We start from the raw sequence: 12,262 nt of genomic DNA, 5'->3' as shown, positions 1-12,262 counted from the left end.
TTAGTGTTTCCTACTCCATCTTAGATTTTAAAGGCAGTAATGGGTCAGCATTGATTGTTTCTGGAAAAAACATCTATGCCGTTTACCATTTTTAATCAAGTGTATATTTAGAATAAATTAGCTACTACGAGCACATCTGCCCATATAGCACAGTGCCACTGAACTGACCCCAGTCTGGCAGGGATGAAATGATTAGGTGCAAAATGACAAGAGCCCAGACTTCTTTCTGATAGATTTATTTGAACAAATTTCTGCCACAGCAATCGAGCGGATGGACTCCTCAATCGGCAGCCTCTTGTGCCTGAGCCCGGAGGAAACTGGCCTTCTTCTGGGCAACGCGGTCTTTCCTCTGGGCAAGAGAGAGCTTTGCACGGTTCCACCTAGGCAACAGAATTAAAGTGTCACTTTATTACACATTTTTAAGTTAACTTGCAGTGTAGTATTCGTTCAGCTGATGATTTGTTGTTGTTTTCAACTGAATTAGTGCTTTGAATTTTTTCATTACAGTCTGTTACAGTTGGACGACTCAAGCTCAGACTAGATTATCTGCACTCAAAACATTTGCACAAGTTCCCAACTTTTCTAAACCAAGAACAGATAATGCTGGTATTTTAATATCTTACCTCTTCTTCTTGACTTCTCTGGGAGGCTTCTTCTCATGAACAGGGTTCTCACGGATGGCAGCGTGAGCCTTTTTGTACATTTCCTCAATCTGAAACAAAAAGGTCAAGAGTTAAAGTCTCATCTTGGCACATGAACAGTTAACAGCATTATCCAGTTTCAATTATTACAAACATTAGGTGCAGTAGCCTTACTGAATCCAGCTTTGACAAAAAAAAAAGTTCAAGCTAAATGTTTTAAGTTTAGAGTGCAATCTTAATCAGACAAAAAAGACTTGCCGAATCAGGGGTGACTCCATTCTTAATAAAGCGGGAGAACTGCCTTTTGTAAGCATCCTCATCCTCCTCCATTAGGTAGCTCATGTACTCTGACACGTTGATACCAAAGATATGCTTGCGGTGGACCTCTGCGTTAAATTCCTTGCTCTCTGCATCATACCCAGGGAACCGCTTGGTGCTAGAGGAAGACAGAAAGTGCCAAAAAGGTAAATCCCATTATGTTCAGCAACATATTGCCATAAAGCCTGTCCAACTAGTAAATAGAGACTATTGAGCAAGTCATTTTAATCATGTACTATGTTATATGTAGTGACAAAGATGATCATATTAACTTCCCTGATGATTTACATTTATTTTAACATGGGGCCAATTCATATGTACATACATGCCATCGGCCTATTATGATCTGTGTCCTGTTGACCATAGGTTGGGCTAAAATACAAATACGTAAGTAGGATGACAATGGGCTGTACAGTGCTCATCTAAACGCGTAAAAAAAAAAAGTTAAACTGTCAGCAAGATCCACTACACAACTCTGATCTTTGCTTTATTCAGAACACCAGACACCTTCCATATGTCACTTAGAACCTAACAACCAGGATTTACTTCAAGCATTAATGAATTCAACGCTAAAAGCATGTTCCAGTATCTTTTCATGCCACACCAGCTACTTCCATTTTACTACTGGCCATACACAAAGGCTGTAATCTTCTGTGTAACAGATTGAGTCAGTGGAACTGAATGGTCTACATACAAGCTACAGTTTACACAAATCAGAATTTCAACGAGTAATTTAACAAGTAACCTGAAACTTCTTATTCTATACTGTGGGCATTTAACAAGCATGGTAGAAATTTACCACACCCAAGTCTAAAAGGTTAACCTAAAAATGACAAACAAGGGAAGCCAGTAGAGACCACATGACATGTTCTGTATGCTACAATAAATTCAGCTGCGCCTGTGGGCCCACATCCACAGTTGTCTGATGATTATTAGCAGGCTACAGTGAAAAACTGACAACTACAGCAGCCCCTGCGCTTTGTTAGACATACCTCCAACAGTGAGTAACATCAGCGGGAGAGAAGTCAACAAGTCCTCAGTGTAAAACCCATCTGTTATTTGGACCAACATGTAGGCTACTATTAAACACATTAATTCTAACTAGATACGTTTTTGTGATATTATCAAATGTTAAAGCAAAATGCATTTGTCCCATTTGTAATTCAATGTCACACATCAGCATTAAACTGCCCATTGGCTGCCCCAATATGCTTTTCTGTCATTGTAGTCACTAGTTCAGACAGTGCAGCTGTTTGCCTTCTAATACATTTATTTTAAAGATTAGCAGGACCAGTATCATTTAATTCTAATTTATGTCCCTGTACCATTTGGCAGTTTTATCTTAGTTAATAGACCACAGGTTTTAGCAATCGTAGACAACAAGCTTATACTGTTCTGAAAGTTTGTCAATTTTCAGAAATGCTAGGCAAAAAGAAAAAAAAACAACAACTGAGACAAGACAGGTTACCTGTGTGGGATGGACAAGCCTCCGTCCACAGCTCCTTTCAGAGCACCAAACACCTTGTTGCCCGTGGTTGTTCTTGCGAGCCCAGCATCCAGGTAGCAGGTGAAAGCGCCTGGCTGACCGTCAATGCTCTCCACGTTGAACTCATCACCCGTTACTTCCACCTGGCCTTCATACACCTTATCCAGGCCAAACTTGTTCAGCAGCTGCAAACAAAAAGTTAAAACATGCACGAGGTTCTACAACTTCACACTCAGGGCACCAATAATGTTGAAATAAAAAAAACAGGACCAGGATCTTACTCTGCGAGCCAGCAGCAGACCAGTGCAGTAGGCTGCTGCATAGTTTGTCAAGCCCACGGAGACCCCGTACTTTGGCAGTTCATGTGAGTAGGCAGCACACACAATCATATCACCCTCAATCTTGGCATAAGCGATCTGGAACACAAGCAGAAATTAACTTACAGTACTTTCAATACTCAATATTAACTGTTGCCATCACAAGACAGTGGTTACATGCTTAGCTGCACTACAAGCATTAAAAGTAGATCAAAACCCACAAATTTAGGCTAGTGCGTTCATGAATGCACATATAACTATTATAAGCATGAAACATGTTAAAAAACAAATAAACCCATTGCCTTGGCCGTAAACTCTAGACCAAATTGTATACTCACCTGGCAGACAATGTCCCTGTTGGAGAAGCGAACGATCATGCGGTACTTAGGTGTGTTGTACTTGTTTTTATCTTGAATGACCAGGCGTTTACGGGCAAAGTAGTCAGTCTTTCCCTCTGGAAGCAACACAGGTGTGTGTCAAGTTTTGTTTTTTTAAGTCAGAGGGAATGGAACGGGAATGGGAAGTGTGTAACATGCGTCTTACCTCTCCTCCTCCTGAATTTGACCTGGTACCTCTTAAAGTAGGCCTTGTTCTTCACCACTTTAACAAACCCCTGCAAATTGACAAGCATCGCTTTAAAATCAGGGAGTCAAATCATTTTACACGTTAGTGTACGGTGCTACTTGCTGTCATTGTCACCAGTTAGCATATACTCTGCTAACGTTAGCATGCAAACTAACGCAATTAGCAAGGGCTAATGTTAATTTAAATATTATGGATTCTGTCGTGAATGAGAACTAGAGGAACACATACAATTAACAACACAACAATAAAGGTGTTCACACATAACAGGAAGCAGTAAGTTTGTGAAGGCACTAACTAGGCCACGTTTGTACAGCACCGGCCAAGCGTTAGCAAGTCAGAATCTATGACCATCTGACCATCAGCAGCCTGTTCAGGACAATCTGACCTCCCACAGCATACAATGTATGTCTTAGGTATACATGGAAACACATATTTGGACAAATTACAAACCATTTTTGCAGTCTTTTTGTCTCCTTATGAAGGAGCCCGGAGCCAAAGACTGGGTTTGACTCCGCTGCACTGGAAAAAGGAAGAGCGTCGCGCGCATGCTCCGTAAATACCGTATCACAGGATGAGCCCGAGAGACGCCATGCTGTAGCAGATTTTCCACTCTGCCCCCTATCGAGCCGGGGCGAACTGGACCAAGCGAAACCCCTTATTTATTTTCCTTGGACGTCTATTAATGGCAATATCGGAATAAACCGCTTGTTAGAGACTTTTTTTCTGCTATTTTTTCTACAACCAATGTGCTTCTCGTTATAGAACAGTATGTAGATACCTGTGCACATCTATCTGTCCATCCACCCATCAGACCATTGCCTCATCTGGGCCAGTCTGACCACCTGTCCCTGTTTTTGATCCCTACGTATGCTCCCCTCAGGGGAACTGCTCCCGCCACTACAAAGACTGGAAACTTGATTGTGCCTCTCAGCTGTTTTGACATGACTAAATGGGGTGTTTGTGAACATTCAGATCTGGAGGTGTTCATAGACAGTGTTCTGTGCTCCATCACAAACTGCATAGACAAGCCCCAGGTGAGTTTGCAGGTAAATCAGCTTTTTCAACACTGTAGGAACACTGCCTTCAGGGCAGGCAACACCGAGCTAACCTGAAGAGAGGCATTAGAAAGATCAAGGTAGACTAAAGGAAGAAGATCAAGTTCAGCTGAACCCTAAATTATGTATACGTACCATGTTTACATAATAAACATTTATTTAGTCTCTCCCCTCTGTTCATTTCTTTTCAGAGCGTGACTTACGCACTGTGCTTGTGCTGAAAGTAGTTGCCGGCTTATGGCTTATGTCTGACATACATACTGTATGATTTTTATGATTAAAGTCTTTTGCCACGTCAGCCGCTTTTTGAATCTTCCATGACAGAGGCGTGACTAACAACTAACAAAAGATATACGTCACAGCGACCATGTAAAACCTGTAGAGTGAGTTTGATGACTGCTTGGTATGTGAACCAGGGAAGTTAGCATGGCAACGTTTTCATCTGAGCATTGGTTCTCTTATGGGGTTACTTTACCGTGAGTTTCTGTTGACGTCAGGTGCTCCTGGAAGGTTGATTGTAGTTAAACTTCTTTTCTGTTCTGTGTTTATTGCAGGGAACGCATGCTATATTCAAATAGCTAGCTGAGTTGGTGAAGACTAGATACAAATAGGAACATAGGTTCTTATTTATTTAATCTATTGTTATTTCCTATTCTACAATGGAGGAAGTATATCTTAACTGAAAGAGTCATAGTTAGATTTGACTCTAAACTGTTTGAGATTCAGTCTTCCCCAACAGTAAGATTTCTTTTCTCAGCAATGAGGTTCAGGTAAGGCATCCTGTGGATTACTTTGACTTTTGATAATATTTTCTTAAATTAAAATTAAATTAAATGTAGTTAAAGTATAAAATAGTTTGTTTTTGCTTCTAGGTTTGTTTGGTTAGCTAAATGTATGGTCTGCTCAGAGGAACAATGCTTTCCAGAATGGAATATTGTTGCTTTAGGTACTTTTGGTTATTATGTTGCTGCTAAGAATATTTGCAGAAGAGAATGCACAAAGTGTATGAACCACGAGACGTAAAGTAGAAGGGACTTGTCTGTCTGATTTGTTCTGATATGTGATGGACATTGTCAATGATGTAGTCATTGAGTAGTGACATGTCCTCTCACTTAATATGTGCCCTAATGTGTTTGTAAGCAGATGACCAGTGCAAAACAATAAAGATACAGTATCGTGTTCTGGAGATTTTCAACACTGTTGATCACAAATCACAAGGGAGACTTTTTTTGATATATAGTGTGTTATTTCTCATATTTCATTATCTTCATTTATTTATAGTTTAACTTTATTTTAATAGTCTTTGCAGTTAATTCCTAAATAACAATCTTTGAGGTGCATGTTACCTTTATCACCACTTGGTGGCAGTGCTGTGCTAGGCTGGAGCCGAGGGGCGCATGCTCTGTTCGATGTAAACAGTGGGTTGGTAGGCCGCTGTGTGTGAGCTACGACTGCAGACGCTGGTGTACACGTATTATACGGTTCCATGGGCTGGACCGACAGCTCAATGGGAGTAAGCTAACTTAACATTGGCTAGCGCTCCGGTGGAGACATAGCGAGGTTTATTTCGGCTACTTTAGTTTATTGAGTCGGCTAAAGCGTTCTACAACCAGTGTTTTTGTGGGACTAGCACGACGGTACTTTTTTGCATGGGAAGCAGGCGGTGTCTGCTGCAGTTGGCTAAAAACGCTTCAAGGTAATTAATGGTCTTGTGTTCTTTTGGCTCTGGCTAATTGTTGGAGTTATACAAATACTTGGAGCGACCTACCTTCTGGTTATCAGTTTGCATTAGTTTGCGTGAGCGCGTGAGATTATAATTTGGTAACGGTGGGTGTCTTAACTTTTTCATATTGTTAATTGTAATATTAGTTCATATAACACCTATTTAATTAAGTTAACCGTACACTGTTACCTTGTTGCTGTCAGTCTGTTGGATTGCTAAAGACTCAGACTATTGCCTGAAGGGCGATCGTTATAAATGACTATTAGATACTTTGCTTTCAGCTACTGTTGCATTAACGTACTGCTGTTAACTAGTCTGGTTGATCTCGTCGACGTTCGTGCTTTGTGGAAGACATGATACGGCGTAGTACTGCATCTGATGCTACTTCTCCATTTCACCACAGCTAAATGACTCTGGGCTTCTCCAGTATTCTGAAACACCAGTCCTCGTTACTGACTGCAAATCCTAATGTATGGATAGCAGGACGCCCAAGCGAAGGGTTTAATCTAATGAGCAGTGGCATTAGCTGTGTTCAAGCGAAGAGTATCATCAATTCAAAACTACAAAGAAGCGACCTGACTTAGCCCTTGGGTTGTGGCAGCATCCACAACCCAGCATAGTTTAACGTCTAAACGTAAAGTGAGATACTGGGACAACGCTTTAATCGCTGCGTTAAACGGAGTCTGTTTGGTGAATGCAAGTGAGGAAAACTAGAGGGAGGACCATCAGCACACTGTAGGCCTGTGTTGCTGTGGAAGTCCCTGCTCTTTGTTACCGTAAGTGTGTTGGGTCAGCAGTTACTAGCAGATCCAGAAATAAAAGTCCCACACCAGCCTCAGCGGAGTATGGGTGCATTAGATGTATTCTATTTAAAGACTGGGACCTAGAGTTACGTTAGTGTTGCTCCAACTGAAACGATCCACATTTCTTTGATATGTGTTTTAAAATGCTACATTGTGTTCCAAAAACAGACTACAGGGTTTTAGGAGCATCTAAGTGTAATCCATGGAGAGGAGAAAGTTTCACTCAAGGTCCACTGTTCTTCTAATCCATTTAACCGAAGCATTTAATTATAAAACTATTTGGCAAAATGCCCTAATTAAGTTCACTTCCAGACAGGTCAAATGACATTTATGAGTGGGGTTTACTTCTGTAAGTGTAACCAGGGTTTCCTCCTTTGTAGTGCTTCTGTACTTGTGTCCTTAACGCTGAATAGCTCTTAACTTCTGTCACATATGAAGTTGTATCTGTGGGTGCTGTATCAAAAGGCGTGCGTGTCAGTACTTGTAGCTGTAAGTAAGCTTTACAGGCTTTGCTATGACCCTTAGTCTCCTAGACACACGTTATGGTACATCTGTGTACCATAGAGGGAAAAACAACATTGTTGCTTAAATGAGCTGTTGTGTTGATGTTAAAAGCTACAGTGTCTAATTTATACTTTATTGCATTGAGATATTTGCTACTAAAAGTTTTGATTGAGCCAACAGTTTCCAGTGGATTATTTTATTTTATTTTATTTGGGATGATTATTGTTTTTGGTAATAATAATGATATAATCCAAACTGTGGCAGAACAAAACTGTTGCTTCATGATTAAATTGACTCCTGCTTAGCAAGTGACATTAAGAAGAGCAAGGACAAAAACACTGACTAATTGGTGTTACCCTTGGTGTTTTTGCCATTAGGGCTCCTGTGAATGCTCTGTCAGTGCTGTGTTTCATTAGAAACTCGTAGCTACTCAGGTTGATATATAATGTGCATGGTTTAGCCTTCTCCTTCGTGTTGTCAACATGAGCTTCTGTGGATCTCTTCTGTCCTGAACTCACTCTCTCTCCCTCTGCCCTCTGCCTCTTAATAATGGAACACTTTCCTCAGCTCCACTCCTATCTTCCTTCTTTGTTAGAAGAAAAGTGCTAAAACTATGCTGTTAGAGGGGACGAGGCGAAGCTCCAGCTGGGTGCACTGCGGTGTCATGAGGCTGAGCTCAGTTCTGGTGCACTTGAGCCTACATGAACCCCTCGACATGTCTTTTTTGGGGAGCGGTGATGTGTGTGTGTGTGTGATTGTAATGCAGTGCAGATACACGTAACTATTGGTGGTTTAAGACTTTTGCCTCTGATATGGGTAGAAGGAAAGAGGAAGGAAAACTAGTTTTAGTAGTTGGTACTTTAAATGTCTCTCAAAATGTTTTGCCTGCTATTTAAAATATTGTCATACACATACTATACAGTATCATAAGGCTAATGTTTTACAGTGTGGGATTTGTGGGCCAGTATTAGATAATATGTTTAGCTTTTATTAAAGAATAGTTTAGTGCAGTTAAGTGAATTAAATGCTGATTATACGCTTCAAAGTGAGAGTTTCACGTGTGTCTGAAATGAAAGGCCCCTCTATCTGAGTGTGAGGTTGTTATTGTAATTCAGGCCTGCATTTTAAAGCCCTCTCACAGCTCATGGACTAAAAGTTACCCTGAAGATGGCCGTGCTGCTGATCTCTCTTACTGGTTCAGACGTGTTTGTTCTGATTCGTTACCTAGGAATAGCACATGGCTCAGTAATAAAATAACGTCAATTTGGCTTATTTCACCTTGGATTCTAATTGGCAAAAAGCTTCGATAGAATCATTAAATTATTAAATTAGTCCTCCCTAAAGGCCGGCGGCTTTAGAACACTGGGTGTTAATCATTTAAGTTAAGAGAAAGGAAATGCTTTGCTGTTTCTCAGTTCCCCAATTGTCTTGAGGTTGTTCAGCAGAGACTTTTTCCTTGCCTTGCTGTGGGTTTCATTAGCTATGCGCACTGCTTTTCTGGGCCCCTCTGAGTTCTTTTGCAAACAAAAGCAGACACAGTCTCTGTCCAAGATTTATAGGCAAGCCCTGCTCCAGTCGGTTGAGCTGGCTCGGAAAATGCCTCCCAATGCCACCTGGACATTTACATGGTCTTCTCCTATACTGTCCTGTCTGATCACACTTTTGATCGGCTCATATTCTGCTTGATGTGGTGTCATTTTTAGTGATATTAGAAATTAATTGGACAGTTGTTTTTAAAGTTCATAATTAGCATGTGCATCATTAGTACACAAGAAAGCACTTTGCCTAATTTTTTAAGACACCTCACACCCTTACGTTATGCTCTTTTCTTTTTTCTTTTTGCCACACAATATTTGCATTTGTATATTAATCTGCATCATATTGCTGACTTGTAGCAAACCAACATCTCAGGGAGAGCTTCTTGATAATTCTGAAGTGTGTAAGCATTGGATAGTTGTTTTCTGTCTGGGATAATGATATGTTTGTTACAGATGGGAGACCTGTCATTTGTGTGGATGACAGTGGGGAGATTGCAACGTGTATTCACAGGTTTACTTTTAGTGTGTGAAAGCACACTATGATGGGTCATAGACAGACACACAAGAAACAGTAAGAACAGCCATTTCCACTGCAGTTTTAAACAAATTGGTATGAACTAGGATTTGTTTTGCAGCAATATATATTAAAATCTGACAATACGATTAGAGTTAGACTAGTGATAACTGATACATGCCGTGAAGTCATTCATTCATGCTAATTTACTAACCCTGTAGAATCTACAGGATAAGGACCTGTTATTTTAGCTGTGATATAGTTGAAGGTCAATAAACATGCCCCCCCACAAGCCCAGAGCTGGGTGTTGTTATGGAAACTGTTAGAGCTGGTGCACCACCTGCCTGTCTGTGTCCACCTCAAAGTGGATACAGGAAATACTGAGACAGCTGTGGTTTAATTACAGTAACTAAATAAATTTGTGTTTTTTTTTTAAATAATAGACAAGCAGGAGGATTTTTTAAACAAATAATAAAAAAAAAAAAAAAATATATATATATATATATATATATATATATCTATATATATATATATCTATATATCTATCTCTATATCTATCTACTCTCTCTATCTCTATATATATATAAAATTTATTATTTTATCTTCTGGCCTAAGAAAGAATATTGAGGGGGAAAAAAAGCCTTGATCTAATTTCTGAAACACCACAGTTAGCACATTTTACAGTCTCTACTGTTGCACATTGCTATCACCACATTTACCACAATCTTTTGCTCTGCCTCCTTTGGTTTGAGTATCAGGTCTACATGGGCGTGAAGGGGACGCAGAGAAAACCAATGACTCATCATATTTGAACAGAGTTAGATATACAGTAAAAAATGATTGAATTCCTGTCTGTTGGTATTCCAGCTTGCTGCTGGGGTAAACCTAAAGGCAGGCTAATTCTGAAGAAGCACTATCTTTGGTGGAGTACTTTGACCTCCTCTGCCTGTATGATCAGCATATGACTACAGGACATTATGCCATTAAATCGGTCGAAGGTTTCGTGGATTACTCAAAGCGTTATTAAAACTTCTACTGACATGTTCTACTTTAAAGCCTTAATTAATGTGTTCAACTGGGTTTCTTAATGAACCACGTTTGGCATTTAAAAGCCAGCGATGGACTCTTAGAATAGCAGGTAGGAATCTTACTGTTTTTTGAAGCTGTGAATGGGCAAATAGTTTTTGACTTGACTTAATTAAAAACCATAATATCCCTCTCTGATGTACAGCAGGTGACTTGGTAAATTAGCTGTTACTGAGCGTAGAGTATGTGTTGGTTGATTTTCATCGTGCTGTTACAAGCGTACAGTAAAGGAAGGACATTATTAATACAATGCAATACAATGTATGGACATCATGGTGTATTCAAGGGTGGTGGTCTGTTGTGAGTTGAGCATTTACTGTTCCAATAGATTGTCATTCTTCCTTTTCTTAACATGCTTTCATTGGAAAACTAATCATGTAGTTGATGTAGTTGTAGTATTGATCATGGTATCAGTAAATTAATCTATGCAGTCTTACCTTTGCAGTCTGTGTAAGTGGTATACACTTACACAGACTGTACTACTGGTGTTGCCCCAACAAGGCTAATAATGTAGCTCTAATTGTTGGATTATTGTTTATTGTCCTAAACTGATGAAGAAGCATGGTGATTACCATAGGGATTTAATGTGGGCTGATACTAGAGAATTATTAGTAATATAATGTATCCACTACAGGTGGCGACAGACAAGGTTGCTGGTAAGCTGAGTTCTACACTCTCATGGGTCAAGAACTCGGTGTCCCACACGGTCAGTCAAATGGCTAGCCAGGTGGCCACTCCCACATCCCTGCAGACCACTGCTACGTCGTCCTCTACATCTCTGTCCTCGCCTGCCCTATCGCCGTCCTCGCCGGGGCAGCTCAGTCCTGATGATGTGGAACTGCTTGCCAAGCTGGAGGAACAGAACAGGTAAGCAGTCTGTCTCTGACGCTTCTGTCAGCTTAACGGTGTGTAAGGTTTTCTCTGACTCTTTGCCAAGGCCAGTGCTGTGTTACTTGTACTGTAGTTACACAGAGATAAAAGAACAGTCCGAATCATTGGCAGATGTCAGCTGCATTGCAATACATTATGTTTCTTTCTACTGTATACTCTTGATAGTATGCATATTACTGCATATTATATCTTAAAGACTGCTTCTGGTCATACTCTCTAAACAGTATGAAACCACTACATTTTTCACAAATATATAACACTGCCACAGAAGATAAGAGATGTTTTTAATCTTATGTGTTTAAAATAAGGTCCTGTCATTTGTACTAGGGCTAATATTGTTATATTATTAAAAATGGTGTTCTTATGAAGTAGTAGAAATATTCTCAATTTTGAGAAATTAATAGTTTTTGATTTTCAAATGTAACTTCATTGATTGAAAATTATTAAAAGTGGATCAAGCTTAATACAGCATAATCATGATGCAACAACCATTATTCAGCGTTCACAAGCTAACTGGAGTGCAGAAAGAGTTACAAGTTGTAATAACTTTTATTGCAATGCTTTGCCCAGTTATTCGCAATATGCACTTTATATTGGCATTATATTCCAATAACGTAAACCTGTATTTACTTGATAAATTTTATGATGCACTTTTGACAGTCACATTTTCTAATGGGATAATATCACCTTGGCCTTCAGTTACTAGAGTTGTTTTGCAAAGGTGAGGTATTCTTTGCTAAACAACGATTTACTGAAGTAATCGTCAACCTTCAAGTAAATTTAGTAGAATTGCGTTTGACC

At 39.8% G+C, this 12,262-nt stretch overlaps 2 protein-coding genes across 7 annotated transcripts in view; one reads left to right on the top strand and one right to left on the bottom strand.

Moving 5' to 3' along the window:
* Nucleotides 1-220: 220 nt before the first annotated feature.
* LOC114853113 (60S ribosomal protein L5) lies at nucleotides 221-3,950 on the bottom strand. The gene is made up of 8 exons (XM_029146078.3): nucleotides 3,798-3,950; nucleotides 3,306-3,375; nucleotides 3,101-3,216; nucleotides 2,727-2,861; nucleotides 2,428-2,630; nucleotides 900-1,077; nucleotides 624-712; nucleotides 221-380 (listed from the first exon to the last, which is right to left on the bottom strand). Exons 1-8 carry the CDS (start codon nucleotides 3,798-3,800, stop codon nucleotides 281-283), a joined length of 894 nt encoding a protein of 297 aa, XP_029001911.1. The 5' UTR covers nucleotides 3,801-3,950; the 3' UTR covers nucleotides 221-280.
* Nucleotides 3,951-4,860: 910 nt separating this feature from the next.
* Nucleotides 4,861-12,262, top strand: part of evi5b (ecotropic viral integration site 5b) — a 25,376-nt gene continuing 17,974 nt past the window's right edge. For 2 of the 6 annotated variants that reach the window (XM_055507989.1, XM_029146067.3), the window contains exons 1-2: nucleotides 5,823-6,098; nucleotides 11,205-11,437. In XM_055507989.1, coding sequence (XP_055363964.1) covers nucleotides 11,286-11,437 — 152 coding nt within the window. In that variant the 5' untranslated portion in view covers nucleotides 5,823-6,098; nucleotides 11,205-11,285. The other 4 variants (XM_055507988.1, XM_041070230.2, XM_041070231.2 and 1 more) reach the window with 4 other exon arrangements.

This window comes from Betta splendens, chromosome 4 (assembly GCF_900634795.4).
Source record: "Betta splendens chromosome 4, fBetSpl5.4, whole genome shotgun sequence".
NCBI classification, from domain to species: Eukaryota; Metazoa; Chordata; class Actinopteri; order Anabantiformes; family Osphronemidae; genus Betta; species Betta splendens.
The sequence above is the reverse complement of the archived record's forward strand: the minus strand, read 5'-3'. Positions and strand labels throughout refer to the sequence as shown.